The following is a 17057-nucleotide window of genomic DNA, read 5'->3' on the forward strand; positions in this document are numbered from 1 at the left end:
TGCATTTGTATATATATATATGTGTGTGTGTGTGTGAATATATATGTATGTATGTGTGTGTGTAAATGTGTGTATAATTATATTTATATATGCATTTATATATATATTTATGTATATATGTATGAATGTATTTATATATGCATTTATGTTTGTATTTAAATATGCAATTATATATGTATATATGTGTGTGTATATATATATTTATATATGCATTTATGTATGTATGTGTGTGTGTAAATGTGTGTATAATTATATTTATATATGCATTTATATATATATTTATGTATATATGTATATATGTATGAATGTATTTATATATGCATTTATGTTTGTATTTAAATATGCAATTATATATGTATATATGTGTGTATATATATATTCATATATGCATTTATATATGTATATATATGTGCGTGGGTGTGTGTATATGTATATGTTTGTGTATATATATGTGTGTGTATAAATGTGTGTGTGTGTGTGTGTGTGTGTGTGTGTGTGTGTGTGTGTGTGTGTGTGTGTGTGTGTATATATATGTATATGTATAAATGTGTGTGTATAAATATGTATATGTATAAATGTGTGTGTATATATGTATATGTATAAATATGTGTGTGTGTATATATGTGTGTGTATATATATATGTATATATGTATGTATATATGTGTATGTGTATATATGTATGTATGTATGTATATGTATGTATGTGTACACATGTATATAAGCGTATATATGTGTGCATATTTATATGTATGTATGTATTTATATATGCTTTTATATATGTATTTATATGTGTATATATGTATTTATGTATGTATACATGCGTTTATATGTATATATATATATATAAATATATATATATACACTGTATATATATATATATATATATATATATATATATACCTATATATACATATATATATATATATATATATATATATATATATATATATATATATATATATATATATATATATATATATATACCTATATATATATATATATATATATATATATATATATATATATATATATACCTATATATATATATATATATATATATATATATATATATATATATATATATATATATATATAAATGTATGTATGTATTTATACATGCATTTATATATATATATATTCTGCCCATTGAAAATGAATAGGCAAAATACAAACCCATATCCCACATTTCTTGAGCGATTGGAAGTGTTCCAACACCCACACACTCCACTCACACCTTCACTTCCACTCATCCTGGACATTCAAGCCTTTTCACTTCCACTCACACGTATCGGCGTCTTGCACACCTCAAGTATTCACACGCCATGCGGGAATGGCAAATCCTGGTGTTCAAAATATTTCCTTTTTCCTTCGGGAAGAGTTGCTTTGGAGTCTGAGGTCGACCAGACCATAGAAACTAATGTTGTTAAATGTGCCCAATGTTTAGTTAAAAGACACGTCCCGCTTTAAGGACATGGAGGTGTTACAACACAATGTACTCCGTGTTCATAAAGTAAAAGGAAAATGTGCACAAACATACGAAGGGTTAATGGATGTCAGCCTGACTTTTATCCACTTATGTTGGCAACACTTCTTTGTTCTCTGCGACTGCTTTGGTGCAAGGAACTTGTTTACCTGGTGTGCTGTGATCAAACTGTTAGACTTAGACTAAATACTGTGATCAAACTGTTGGACTTAGACTTAGACTAAGTGCTGTGATCAAACTGTTGGACTTAGACTAAGTGCTGTGATCAAACTGTTAGACTTAGACTAAATGCTGTGATCAAACTGTTAGACTTAGACTAAATACTGTGATCAAACTGTTAGACTTAGACTCAGTGCTGTGATCAAACTGTTAGACTTAGACTTTGACTAAGTGCTGTGATCAAACTGTTAGACTTAGACTAAGTGCTGTGATCAAACTGTTAGACTTAGACTTAGACTAAGTACTGTGATCAAACTGTTAGACTTAGACTAAATGCTGTGATCAAACTGTTAGACTTAGACTACATACTGTGATCAAACTGTTAGACTTAGACTAAATGCTGTGATCAAACTGTTAGACTTAGGCTAAATGCTGTGATCAAACTGTTAGACTTAGACTAAATACTGTGATCAAACTGTTAGACTTAGACTAAATACTGTGATCAAACTGTTAGACTTAGACTAAATGCTGTGATCAAGCTGTTAGACTTAGACTAAATGCTGTGATCAAACTGTTAGACTTAGACTCAGTGCTGTGATCAAACTGTTAGACATTGACTAAGTGCTGTGATCAAACTGTTAGACTTAGACTAAGTGCTGTGATCAAACTATTAGACTTAGACTAAGTGCTGTGATCAAACTGTTAGACTTAGACTAAGTGCTGTGATCAAACTGTTAGACTTAGACTAAAGGCTGTGATCAAACTGTTAGCTTACTTTACTTACTTACACAGCCACATGCAATGGCATATACGAAAGCCCCCTCAATAACCCATTACTGGAGCAACGTCATCATCGTAATCGATGGACAGCCATAAGCAAGTAAGCTGTGATCAAACTGTTAGACTTAGACTTTGACTAAGTGCTGTGATCAAACTGTTAGACTTAAACTAAGTGCTGTGATCACACTGTTTTACTTAGACTAAGTGCTGTGATCAAACTGTTAGACTTAGACTAAGTGCTGTGATCAAACTGTTAGACTTAGACTTTGACTAAGTGCTGTGATCAAACTATTTGACTTAGACTAAGTGCTGTGATCAAACTGTTAGACTTAGACTAAGTGCTGTGATCAAACTGTTAGACTTAGACTTTGACTAAATGCTGTGATCAAACTGTTAGACTTAGACTAAGTGCTGTGATCAAACTGTTAGACTTAGACTAAGGGCTGTGATCAAACTGTTAGCTTACTTTACTTACTTACACAGCCACATGCAATGGCATATACAAAAGCCCCCTCAATAACCCATTACTGGAGCAACGTCATCATCGTAATCGATGGACAGCCATAAGCAAGTAAGCTGTGATCAAACTGTTAGACTTAGACTTTGACTAAGTGCTGTGATCAAACTGTTAGACTTAAACTAAGTGCTGTGATCAAACTGTTAGACTTAGACTTAGACTAAGTGCTGTGATCAAACTGTTTGACTTAGACTAAGTGCTGTGATCAAACTGTTTGACTTAGACTAAGTGCTGTGATCAAACTGTTAGACTTAGACTAAGGGATGTGATCAAACTGTTAGACTTAGATTTTGACTAAGTGCTGTGATCAAACTGTTTGACTTAGACTAAGGGCTGTTATCAAACTGTTAGACTTAGACTAAGTGCTGTGATCAAACTGTTAGACTTAGACTTTGACTAAGTGCTGTGATCAAACTATTTGACTTAGACTAAGTGCTGTGATCAAACTGTTAGACTTAGACTAAGTGCTGTGATCAAACTGTTAGACTTAGACTAAGTGCTGTGATCAAACTGTTAGACTTTGACTAAATGCTGTGATCAAACTGTTAGACTTAGACTAAGTGCTGTGATCAAACTGTTAGACTTAGACTAAGTGCTGTGATCAAACTATTAGACTTAGACTAAGTGCTGTGATCAAACTGTAAGACTTTGACTTTCACTAAGTGCTGTGATCAAACTGTTAGACTTAGACTTAGACTAAGTGCTGTGATCAAACTGTTAGACTTTGACTAAATGCTGTGATCAAACTGTTAGACTTAGACTAAGTGCTGTGATCAAACTGTTAGACTTAGACTAAGTGCTGTGATCAAACTATTAGACTTAGACTAAGTGCTGTGATCAAACTGTAAGACTTTGACTTTCACTAAGTGCTGTGATCAAACTGTTAGACTTAGACTTTGACTAAGTGCTGTGATCAAACTGTTAGAGTTAGACAACACAACATTGAAAAGCTTCATGGGAAAAGAGATGTATTACTGGTAAAATCTTTCAAATTGGAGATGATTTTCTTACCAATGAAACCTAACTTTTGGTTGAAGTATAATTGACTTTTGGTTGAAGTATAATTGACTTTTGGTTGAAGTATAATTGACTTTTGGTTTAAGTGTAATTGACTGTTGGTTGAAGTATAATTTACTTTTGGTTGAAGTAATTGACTTTTGGTTGAAGTGTAATTGACTTTTGGTTGAAGTATAATTGACTTTTGGTTGAAGTATGATTGACTTTTGGTTGACTTATGATTGACTTTTGGTAGAAATATAATTGACTTTTGATTGAAGTGTAATTGATTTTTGTTTGAAGAATGATTGACTTTTGGTTGAAGTGTAATTTACTTTTGTTTGAAGTATGATTGACTTTTGGTTGAAGTATGATTGACTGTTGGTTGAAGTATAATTGACTTTTCGTTGAAGTATATTTGATTTTTGGCTGAAATATGATTGACTGTTGGTTGAAGTATAATTGACTTTTCGTTGAAGTATATTTGATTTTTGGTTGAAATATAATTGACTTTTGGTTGAAGTATGATTGACTGTTGGTTGAAGTATAATTGACTTTTAGTTGAATAATGATTGACTTTTGGTTGAAACATAATTTACTTTTGGTTAAAGTTGAATTGACTTTTGGTTGAAGTAAAATAGACTTTTGGTTAAAGTATAATTGACTTTTGGTTGAAGTATGATTGACTTTGGCTGAAGTATGATTGACTTCTGGTTGAAGTATGATTGACTTTTGGTTGAAGTATAATTGACTTTTGGTTGAAGTATGATTGACTTTTGGTTGAAGTATATTTGACTTTTGGTTGAAGTGTGATTGACCTTTGGTTGAAATATGATTGACTTTTGGTTTAAGTATAATTGACTTTTGGTTGAAATATAATTGACTTTTGATTGAAATATAATTGACTTTTGATTGAAGTATAATTGACTATTGGTTGAAGTATGATTGACTTTTGGTTGAAGTATGATTGACTTTTAGTTAAACAATGATTGACTTTTGGTTGAAATATAATTGACTTTTGATTGAAGTATAATTGACTTTTGGTTGAAGTATGATTGACTGTTGGTTGAAGTATAATTGACTTTTAGTTGAAGAATGATTGACTTTTGGTTGAAACATAATTTACTTTTGGTTAAAGTTTAATTGACTTTTGGTTGAAGTAAAATAGATTTTGGTTGAAGTATAATTGACTTTTGGTTGAAGTATGATTGACTTTTGTTTGAAGTATGATTGACTTTTGGTTGAAGTATAATTTACTTTTGGTTGAAGTATGATTGACTTTTGGTTGAAGTTTCATTGACTTTTCATTGAAGTATAATTTTTGTTGATGCATATTTGACTTTTGGTTGAAATATGATTGACTTTTGGTTGCAGTATAATAGACTTTTGGTTGAAGTTTGATTGACTTTTGGTTGAAGTATGATTGACTTTTGGTTGAAGTATGATTGACTTTTGGTTGAAGTATAATTGACTTTTGGTTGAAGTATGATTGACTTTTGGTTGAAGTATGATTGACTTTTGGTTGAAGTGTAATTGACTTTTGGTCTTTCCCTTGTCCAGTTCCTTGTGTGTGACATCGGATGCTGCCCACCATGCTGCCGGCCTGTGTCTGCGCGCTCCTGATGCTGGGGGGTCACGTTCTTGCCGGAGGGTACCCCCCCATGCCGCACATGAAGTACATGCAGCCCATGATGAAAGGGCCCGTCGGACCCCCGTTCAGAGAGGGCAAGGGGCATTACGTTGGTGAGTAACCACATGTCAACACTTGATGGGCACTTTTCATCTAAATGTCCTCCAAGAGGCCCACAGGGTTGGTCTTTTAGGCTCCAAGGAACTACACAACAGCTAAGCACACAATAACACACAAGCTAGACAATATAGTAAGTGTCCTTAATTAAACAATATTACAGTGTAAAACATCACATTTGTATATTTGCATGTTACTGACACAAACTCAGTTTACAAGGCATATTAGAAGGTATCCAGTAACAAACGTGTCCGTATGATTCAACTTACTGCATCTTGACCTTAACTTAATGAATTATTATGACCACTAGGTGTCGCCAAAAACAATTACTTGCAATTACTTCAAGCCGCTTTATGTCCGTCTCTTCAGGATGGCGGTCCTCTTTACGTGCCTCCACTTCGACTGCGTCTCCCCGCCCGTCTGCCATGTTGTATTTTTTTATGTTTTTAGAAATTTTGGGACAAAACAGTTAACAAAAATACAATACAGTCCAAATCAAATGTTGTTTTTTTCACCCACCCAAAAAGTTTAATAAAATAAAATAAGACTAAAAAAATATATATAAATAAAAATCAGTCAAATAAGTACAATCAACTATTGATATAAAACAATGTTGTAGTTTTTAGCGCTTCCATAGCGAGTCTACTGACAGATGCAAGTTAGAACTATTCGTTACTTTGTATTAGAAAAGGCAACAGCGGGTGATGCACGTGCATGTACGAGCCAGTCTGCCCCACAACAAAAAAGAAGGAGCTTATTGGCGGATTCGCGCAAAGCACTCTGGGTAAATATCTACCATGTGTGGATAATTCGCTGACGTTCCCAAATTGGGCAAATTCCGAACGGCTCGTTAGGACGAAGTATGAAAGAAGGCAAGATTGTTTTATAAACATCTCCGCCATGTCTCCATGGTTTGAGTTCACATTTTCAGAACTTTTTTCCAGATCCCGAATACACAAGTGCAGGTACCAATAGGTAAGACTAGTTCTTTCAAGTCCCCTTTAAAGACACTAAAAGTCCATTCCAGACGGTCAATAATCACAAGGTAAGTGATTATTCCACACTAGAAAATGATACAAGAAGGATGAGTCGTATGATTCCTGCTGATATCGCTTGGGATCAATATCAGTAACGGCCAGTACGCAAAGCTCCAACATCGGTATATGTATCAAAACTTTGTGGACACCAGTGAAAACAAACAACGTTAGCCTTTGGGCAAATTAGAGCTTTTCGTCCTGTCACTCACACGCACAAAAAAAGTAGTAAACACGAGGATTTATGACACTCATGGAGCAAATCGCATGACTTTTGAGCAGCCAAAAACTATGGGATCAGTCTTTTTTTTTTTTACTTGGACTATGTTTTTACAAAACCCTCAAAATAAATATTTACTTCTATATTATACTACTCTTCTATAATCTTGTTTATGGAGTGTTACTGGGGAAACCACTCGGATGTAGTTATTTTTTTTAATAAAACTTTTTAAAAAAATTAAAAAAATTGTAGTTTTTAAAAAAAATAAAACTTAAAATTTTTTTTTTTATTATTATATTGTTTCTTGTAAGAATTACCACCATTATTTTTTAAATGTTACTTATTTTTGATTCATCTTAAAAATATATATTTTTATTTTAAATGCTTTATTACATAGTTTTTTTTAAAGAATTACCACCATATTTTCTTGAATTGTACTTATTTTTGATGAATCTTAAAATGTTTATTTTATTTTTTATTTTTTTAAGAATTACCACCATTATTTCTTCAATTGAAGTTATTTTTTTTATAAATCTTTAAAAAAAAAGTTTGTATTGTATTGTTTTTTTTTTAAGAATTACCACCATTAGCTCTTAATTTTTACTTATTTTTAAGAATCTTACTTTTTTTTTATTCAAATTTTTTTATTACATTATTGCTTTTAAGAATTACCATTATTTCTGAAATTTTACTTATTTTTTATAAATCTTACAATAATATTTTTTATTATAATATTATTTTTTGTAAGGATTACCACTATTATTTCTAAAATGTTACTTGTTTTTGAAGAATCTTAAAAAACATTTTTAGTTTAAATGTTTTATTAGATATTTTTTTTTTTTATAATTACCACCATATTTCTTAAATAGTACTTATTTTTGATCAATCTTAAAATGTTTTTTTTATTTACATTTTTTATCATTTTTTTTAGCATTACCACCATATTTTTTTTAAATTGTACTTATTTTTCATAAATTGTAAAATATATATATATTTTTTTTATTTTTTTTGAGAATTACCACCATTATCTCTTAAATATTACTTATTTTTTAAGAATATTAAAATGTATTTTTTATTTAAAAAAATGTATTACATTGTTTTTAAGAATTGTGCTTGCTTTTTAGAAATCTTAAAATTAATTATATATTAGATATGTGTATTTATATAAATATTTTCACACACATAGGAAAACCATGCAAAAGCTGTCATGTGGAGTTGTTATTCAGAGACACTCTGTTTGCCATTTCTATCCAAACCTCGACTTGAATCATTGATTTTAAATTCTAAAATATGGTTGAGGTCTATTTTGAAAAGTTATTCCATGTGAAAAGTGTGTTGGGGAAAGAAAAAAAAAAGGCTGATATTTAGCTTTTACTGCCACTTGCTGGCTACAAGTGGACAACACATGTGATGCATTCAATGCAAACTGTGACACGTTACATAAAATGACTGGCAGACTTATGCAAATGATTGAATTAAATATTTTTGTCATCTTTCAAAAATATATTCATGTCTCAACTGCCGGTAGAAGCGTGATTGAATGCATGCTTGGTATTTAGGCATACTGTACATGTAGAATACATGCCTCAAGGTAAAGTACATGCCTTGCTTAAATGCAAAGGTGGAATTTGTGTAAATATGACAACTGAAGACGGTAACCGTGACAACAGATAAATGCAATGTTAATAAGCTGACATATAGTTCTGATAAAAACAAATAACTATAACATGAAAAATTAAAGTATTTTGCTTGACATGGTCTATTCCAGTGGTTCTTAACCTTGTTGGAGGTACCGAACCCCACCAGTTTCATATGCGCATTCACCGAACCCTTCTTTAGTGAAAAATAAAATGTTTTTTTTTTCAAATTCAAGACAAAGTTATATGTTTTTGGTAACACTTTAGTATGGGGAACATATTCTAAGTAACAAAGACTTAATTTAGAGTTATTTGGACACTAGGGGAACATATTCTAAGGAATAAAGACTTAATTTAGAGTTATTTGGTTAGGGTTATAATAAGGCCATGCCAAATAAGGCATGAATAAGTACTTAATAATGACTAGTTGAGAGCCAATATGTTACTAATTTGCATGTTAATAAGAAACTAATTAACGGTGAATATGTTCCCCATACTAAAGTGTTACCATGTTTTATTACTGGTGCATAAAATGAACCGTGCACGAACATAAAGTTAAAGTTAAAGTACCAATGATTGTCACACACACACTAGGTGTGGCGAGATTATTCTCTGCATTTGACCCATCACCCTTGATCACCCCCTGGGAGGTGAGGGGAGCAGTGGGCAGCAGCGGTGGCCGCGCCTGGGAATCATTTTGGTGATTTAACCCCCAATTCCAACCCTTAATGCTGAGTGCCAAGCAGGGAGGTAATGGGTCCCATTTTTATAGTCTTTGGTATGACTCGGCCGGGATTTGAACTCACAACCTACCGATCTCAGGGCGGACACTCTAACCACTAGGCCACTGAGTAGTTGTTCAAACAACAAAACCAACAGAGTGCATAAACTCACAACAAATTACACACCTGCAAATCAGTCAGCTGTTGCCGTATCCGTAATACGCCGATAGGGAGAAGTTTGTATTTACACGATGAGTCGGGTGTGTTTTGACCTCCGCCGAACCCCTGAGCCCGACTCACCGAACCCCTAGGGTTCAATCGAACCCAGGTTAAGAACCACTGGTCTATTCATTAATATGATTCATAGTTACTCATAAATATTAGCTTAAATGGATACACTTTTATTTTATTTTTTATTTTTATTTATTTATTTATTATTTCTTTATCTATTCATATATGTATTTATTTTTATTATTTTTATTAATAAATTTTCTATTGTTTACTAATTTGTATTCATTTATGTAATTATCGATGTATTTATTTATTTATTTATATATTTATCAATTAATTTATTTCCTATATGGATACACTTTTATTTTAATATGTATTTTTATTTATTTATTTATTATTTCTTTATCTATTCATATATTTATTTATTTTTATTATTTTTATTAATTAATTTTCTATTGTTTACTATTTGTATTCAGTTATTTAATTATCGATGTATTTATTTATTTATTTTTCTATTTATTTATCAGTTAATTTATTTCCTATATGGATACACTTTTAAATTAATATTGCTTTATTTGCTAAAAACATATATAAGTATATATGTATGTATGTATATACATATATACACATATATATATATATATATATATATATATATATATATATATATATATATATATATATATACATATATATATATATATATATATATATATATATATATATATATATATATATATAGGTCTGTATGTCTATATGTGCTAGTATGTATCAATATGTGTGTATATATGTGTGTATATATATATATATATATATATATATATATATATATATATATATATATATATATATACACACACATATAATATATATATATATATATATATATATATATATACACACACATATAATATATATATATATATATATATATATATATATATATATATATATATATATATATATATATATATATATATACAGGTAAAAGCCAGTAAATTAGAATATTTTGAAAAACTTGATTTATTTCAGTAATTGCATTCAAAAGGTGTAACTTGTACATTATATTTATTCATTGCACACAGACTGATGCATTCAAATGTTTATTTCATTTAATTTTGATGATTTGAAGTGGCAACAAATGAAAATCCAAAATTCCGTGTGTCACAAAATTAGAATATTACTTAAGGCTAATACAAAAAAGGGATTTTTAGAAATGTTGGCCAACTGAAAAGTATGAAAATGAAAAATATGAGCATGTGCAATACTCAATACTTGGTTGGAGCTCCTTTTGCCTCAATTACTGCGTTAATGCGGCGTGGCATGGAGTCGATGAGTTTCTGGCACTGCTCAGGTGTTTTGAGAGCCCAGGTTGCTCTGATAGTGGCCTTCAACTCTTCTGCGTTTTTGGGTCTGGCATTCTGCATCTTCCTTTTCACAATACCCCACAGATTTTCTATGGGGCTAAGGTCAGGGGAGTTGGCGGGCCAATTTAGAACAGAAATACCATGGTCCGTACACCAGGCACGGGTAGATTTTGCGCTGTGTGCAGGCGCCAAGTCCTGTTGGAACTTGAAATCTCCATCTCCATAGAGCAGGTCAGCAGCGGGAAGCATGAAGTGCTCTAAAACTTGCTGCTAGACGGCTGCGTTGACCCTGGATCTCAGGAAACAGAGCGGACCGACACCAGCAGATGACATGGCACCCCAAACCATCACTGATGGTGGAAACTTTACACTAGACTTCAGGCAACGTGGATCCTGTGCCTCTCCTGTCTTCCTCCAGACTCTGGGACCTCGATTTCCAAAGGAAATGCAAAATTTGCTTTCGTCAGAAAACATGACTTTGGACCACTCAGCAGCAGTCCAGCTGGTGTCGGTCCACTCTGTTTCCTGAGATCCAGGGTCAACGCAGCCGTCTACCAGCAAGTTTTAGAGCACTTCATGCTTCCTGCTGCTGAGATGGAGATTTCAAGTTCCAACAGGACTTGGCGCCTGCACACAGCGCAAAATCTACCCGTGCCTGGTTTACGGACCATGGTATTTCTGTTCTAAATTGGCCCGCCAACTCCCCTGACCTTAGCCCCATAGAAAATCTGTGGGGTATTGTGAAAAGGAAGATGCAGAATGCCAGACCCAAAAATGCAGAAGAGTTGAAGGCCACTATCAGAGCAACCTGGGCTCTCATAACACCTGAGCAGTGCCAGAAACTCATCGACTCCATGCCACGCCGCATTAACGCAGTAATTGAGGCAAAAGGAGCACCAACCAAGTATTGAGTATTGTACATGCTCATATTTTTCATTTTTATACTTTTCAGTTGGCCAACATTTCTAAAAATCCCTTTTTTGTATTAGCCTTAAGTAATATTCTAATTTTGTGACACACGGAATTTTGGATTTTCATTTGTTGCCACTTCAAATCATCAAAATTAAATGAAATAAACATTTGAATGCATCAGTCTGTGTGCAATGAATAAATATAATGTACAAGTTACACCTTTTGAATGCAATTACTGAAATAAATCAAGTTTTTCAAAATATTCTAATTTACTGGCTTTTACCTGTATGTATATATATATATATATATATATATATATATATATATATATATATATATATATATATATATACAGGTGATGGTTTGGGGTGCCATGTCATCTGCTGGTGTCGGTCCACTCTGTTTCCTGAGATCCAGGGTCAACGCAGCCGTCTACCAGCAAGTTTTAGAGCACTTCATGCTTCCCGCTGCTGACCAGCGGGAAGTGTAAAGTTTCCACCATCAGTGATGGTTTGGGGTGCCATGTCATCTGCTGGTGTCGGTCCACTCTGTTTCCTGAGATCCAGGGTCATATATATATATATATATATATATATATATATATATATATATATATATATATATATATATATGTATGTGTGGGAAAAAAATCACAAGACTATTTCATCTCTACAGGCCTGTTTCATGAGGGGGGGTACCCTCAATCGTCAGGAGATTTTAATGGGAGCATTCGCATACCATGGTTTATATAGGGCACAGAGTGGGTGGGTACAGGCTGGCCTAGGGGCGTGGTGATTGGCTCATGTGTTACCTAGGAGGTGTTTCCGTCTATGGCGGCATGTTGTTACAATTTCGCTGCGCTTGTTGAGGGATGACAGGTCTGGACGGTAAATAATAAACAGTTTCTCTTTCAAGCATAGGTTGCATCTTTTATTACCACTATTGTAAGGTGTGCTGGATGCAAGAATTTGCCATGTTATTGAATATTCAACATTATTGTCTTTGAATTCAAAACCAGATGGAACAATCACAAGGCTTCTTTCAGGAACAAAAACCTGCGAAATACCACAGAACTCAGCAAACAAATTTGGGACCTCAAAGACAATAATGTTGAATATTCAATAACATGGCAAATTCTTGCATCCAGCACACCTTACAATAGTGGTAATAAAAGATGCAACCTATGCTTGAAAGAGAAACTGTTTATTATTTACCGTCCAGACCTGTCATCCCTCAACAAGCGCAGCGAAATTGTAACAACATGCCGCCATAGACGGAAACACCTCCTAGGTAACACATGAGCCAATCACCACGCCCCTAGGCCAGCCTGTACCCACCCACTCTGTGCCCTATATAAACCATGGTATGCGAATGCTCCCATTAAAATCTCCTGACGATTGAGGGTACCCCCCCTCATGAAACAGGCCTGTAGAGATGAAATAGTCTTGTGATTTTTTTCCCACACATACATATATTGCGCTCTACTACGGTATCGAGCACTATTTTTTGGATAACCTTATTAAGACATATATATATATATATATATATATATATATATATATATATGTGTGTGTGTGTATGTATGCGTATATATATATATATATATATATATATATATATATATATATATGTGTGTGTGTGTATGTATGCGTATATATATATATATATATATATATATATATATATATATATATATATATATATCATGAGAGCATACATTTAAAAGAGTATGATTTTTTTTTTCCTCATGAACTGAAATTTTAAACATGTTTCTGTTTTGTTTTTTTAGACATGCCACCCATGTTAGATGTGAAGGGGGAGCCAGGACCCCAAGGAAAACCAGGACCAAGAGGTCCCCCTGGACCACCAGGGCAACCAGGAAAACCTGGACTAGGGAACCCGGGCCTCAATGGACAGCCAGGTCCTCAGGGCCCCCCTGGCTTTCCAGGAATCGGTAAACCAGGACTTCCGGGATTACCAGGAAAGATGGGGCCAAAGGGCATGTCCGGACACAACGGCGAGGTCGGCCCTCGCGGTGAACCAGGCCCCAGGGGTCAACCAGGGCAGCCGGGACTCCCAGGCCCCTCTGGCCTGTCTCTTAATGGGAAACCTGGACTTCCAGGCATCAGAGGCCCGCCTGGCTCCAGGGGAGAACCAGGATTAAAAGGCACCTCTGGCTCAACGGGTGAGCGCGGCCTTAAGGGTGAGAATGGAAACGGGACTCCAGGTCCTCCTGGTTTGAGAGGTGCCCCTGGGCTCAAGGGTAGTACGGGACCACCCGGTCTTACAGGCATTGGTAAACCTGGACCAAAAGGTTTGCCTGGGCTGTACGGCGCCAAAGGTGATCAGGGACTTCCAGGGGATCGAGGGGAACCAGGAGAGGTCGGACCTCCAGGGCTACAAGGTCAACCAGGTCCTGTGGGGATAGGAAAGCCTGGAATCGATGGATTGCCAGGAGCACCGGGTCTCTTAGGCCCAAAAGGCGAGCAAGGGCTGAGGGGTCCGCCGGGATTTCATGGTACGCCAGGCTATGGAAAACCTGGTCTGAATGGACCAAAAGGAGAAAAGGGCCATAGCGGGCTGCCTGGTCTTCCTGGAGAAAAAGGAGAACAAGGAATGGTAGGCCTTATTGGAGAACCAGGTCTTGATGGACAACCAGGCCCTCCTGGTCTTCACGGCCCAATGGGACTCCCAGGAAAACATGGTATACCCGGACATAAGGGAGAACTTGGCCCCCAGGGCCCTCCGGGGCTGCCAGGCCTCAGAGGTGATCAAGGTCCCAATGGGAACCCAGGAAAAGCTGGTATTCCCGGGGACAAAGGCCTACCTGGGCCAAATGGAGCAATCGGAAAACCCGGGCCCAAAGGTGAAGCAGGACATATCGGTTTACCGGGTAATCCCGGGCTGACCGGTGGTCCAGGGTCCAAAGGCGAGCCAGGATTTATGGGTACACCTGGCCCCAGAGGTCAGTCAGGCATCCCCGGTCTTCAGGGACCTATGGGTCCCATGGGGCCTCAGGGGGCCCCGGGCTTGAAGGGTGAGCCTGGATTCCCAGGACTTCCCGGACTGGGTAAATTGGGCGAGAAAGGACCGATAGGTCCACAAGGCCCCCCGGGGAAACCAGGCCCTTCCGGACTTAACGGCAACCCTGGTCCCCCTGGTCCTCCGGGAGCCCCGGGTCCTGCGGGCAACGGCCAAACAGTCGTGGCGGGTCCAACGAGTTCTCAGCTGGAAGGGGGTGAGGTACCGGGAGACCGTAAGGGACCGGCATTCAGTCAAGTCCCGCTCTCCGCCTCCTTAGCGCCGGCCTTCACCGCCCTCCTCACCAAGCACTTCCCTCCCTCCGGCATGCCCATCATGTTCGACAAGACTCTGTACAACGGGCAGAACGCCTACAGTCTCTCCACGGGGATCTTTACTGCCCCGCTGTCCGGCGTCTACTACTTTGCCTACCACGTGCACGTGAAGGGCACCAGCCTGTGGGTGGCCCTGTACAAGAACAATGTGCCCGCCACCTACACCTACGACGAGTACAAGAAGGGCTACATGGACCAGGCCTCCGGCAGCGCCGTCCTGGAGCTGAAGGAGGGCGACCAGGTCTGGGTCCAGATGCCCTCGGATCAGGCCAACGGTCTCTACGCCACCAAGTACATCCACTCCTCCTTCTCAGGGTTCCTGCTCTGTCCCACATAACCCTGCTCCCTCGGGTCCTGCACGGTCCAAGGACCAAAGCCTAGGAAAATACTTGCAGCCGTCACGAAAAACTGTCCGTCGCAGCGTTTTTTTTAGTCGTCCTTTGCGTCTCCTTGCAGCCACGGAAGAACCCTTTAGAAGACGGAGGAGTTTTATTTGTCTGTGAATTATTGCCTTATTAGTGCGCCAAGTGTTCAAAAAGTGGCGGTGCAAGTCCCCAAAGACCTGGCGGTGACATATTTAGCATCCACAAATTGTAAGTACACAAAAAACTGTTCAGTGTCTTTGTCCTTTGAGTTCAGTTTCTCATTAAAGGGGACCTGTGATGATTTTAGGCTACGTTTGAACTCCACGGTCACTTTTTTTTTGCCAATGAAGCCACGCCCTCGCCCTCTCCAAAACATCAGAATTGGTCTTAAGAAAATGTACACTCTTTGAATATTTATCTTTAGGTCGTCACCGCTGTTTATTTTTCCCAAGACACGGTCAGAAATGAACTTGATACACCTTGCATAGATTCACTCGGTCACAACAACGGGTACACATCCAACTCACTGTCACTCACAACTAGGCGGGCTCGGAAAAATCAACTCTCCTCTAAACCGCGATTGTTATTTATTTCGATTCTAAATCAATTAAGAATTTAAAAAAATGCATTATTATTTCCATATATATTCATATATATGTATTAAGAATGAAGACGTTTTTAGGCCATCTCCATGCTAACTCGCTGCGTGTGTACGTCATACAACAACCAAAAGGAGGTTTTGTAACAATATTCATTTTTATACCAAATAAAAAATTGGGAGAATCGGTTTGAATCAAGGACAGTGTTAAATCAAGAATTGATTCCGAATCGAATCTTCACCCCAAGAATCGGAACCGTGAAGTGCCCAAAGATTCCCACAACGTAGCGAACTCCGCGAACAGACGTATCAAAAATTGTGTGCGAGCTCACACCATTTATATATATGTAAAATATATATAAATATTTATTCCAAATCATAATTTTCAAAAATCTATTTTGTATTTTTTGTTTTTGTTTTTGCAATTGTTTTGTTTTTACCAATTTTTTTTAATTTTTTTTATCAATTTTTTTAAAATACGTTTTTAGGCCATCTCACACCATTTATATATATATATATATATATATATATATATATATATACACACACACACATATTGATACATACTAGCACATATAGACATACAGAACTATATATATATATATATATATATATATATATATATATATATATATATATATATATATTTATTCCGATTCTAAGTCGTCTTTTTAGGCCATCTCCATGCTTACTTGCTGTGTGTATACGTCTTACATCAGCAACCAAAATGAGTTTTTTTAACATTATTTATTATACTATATATATATATATTTGGTATAATAAATAATAATATATTTTTCATATATATATGTATATACAAATATATCAATATATATATATATATATATATATATATGTTTGGTATAATAAATAATAATATATTTTTCATATATATATGTATATACAAATATATAAATATATATATATATATAT

The 17057-nt window shown here is 35.6% G+C and overlaps 1 protein-coding gene across 3 annotated transcripts in view; it reads left to right on the forward strand.

The window, feature by feature from the left end:
* col8a2 (collagen, type VIII, alpha 2) overlaps positions 1-16616 on the forward strand; it is a 378648-nt gene extending 362032 nt beyond the window's left edge. For all 3 annotated transcript variants that reach the window (XM_061982451.1, XM_061982453.1, XM_061982452.1), the window contains 2 exons: positions 5496-5678; positions 13595-16616. In XM_061982451.1, the coding sequence (XP_061838435.1) occupies positions 5516-5678; positions 13595-15498 (2067 nt within the window). In that variant the 5' untranslated portion in view covers positions 5496-5515 and the 3' untranslated portion in view covers positions 15499-16616. The remainder of the gene's footprint in view (positions 1-5495; positions 5679-13594) is intronic.
* Positions 16617-17057: the final 441 nt, after the last annotated feature.

The sequence above is a fragment of the Nerophis lumbriciformis genome, linkage group LG21 (genome assembly GCF_033978685.3).
Source record: "Nerophis lumbriciformis linkage group LG21, RoL_Nlum_v2.1, whole genome shotgun sequence".
Lineage (NCBI taxonomy): Eukaryota > Metazoa > Chordata > Actinopteri > Syngnathiformes > Syngnathidae > Nerophis > Nerophis lumbriciformis.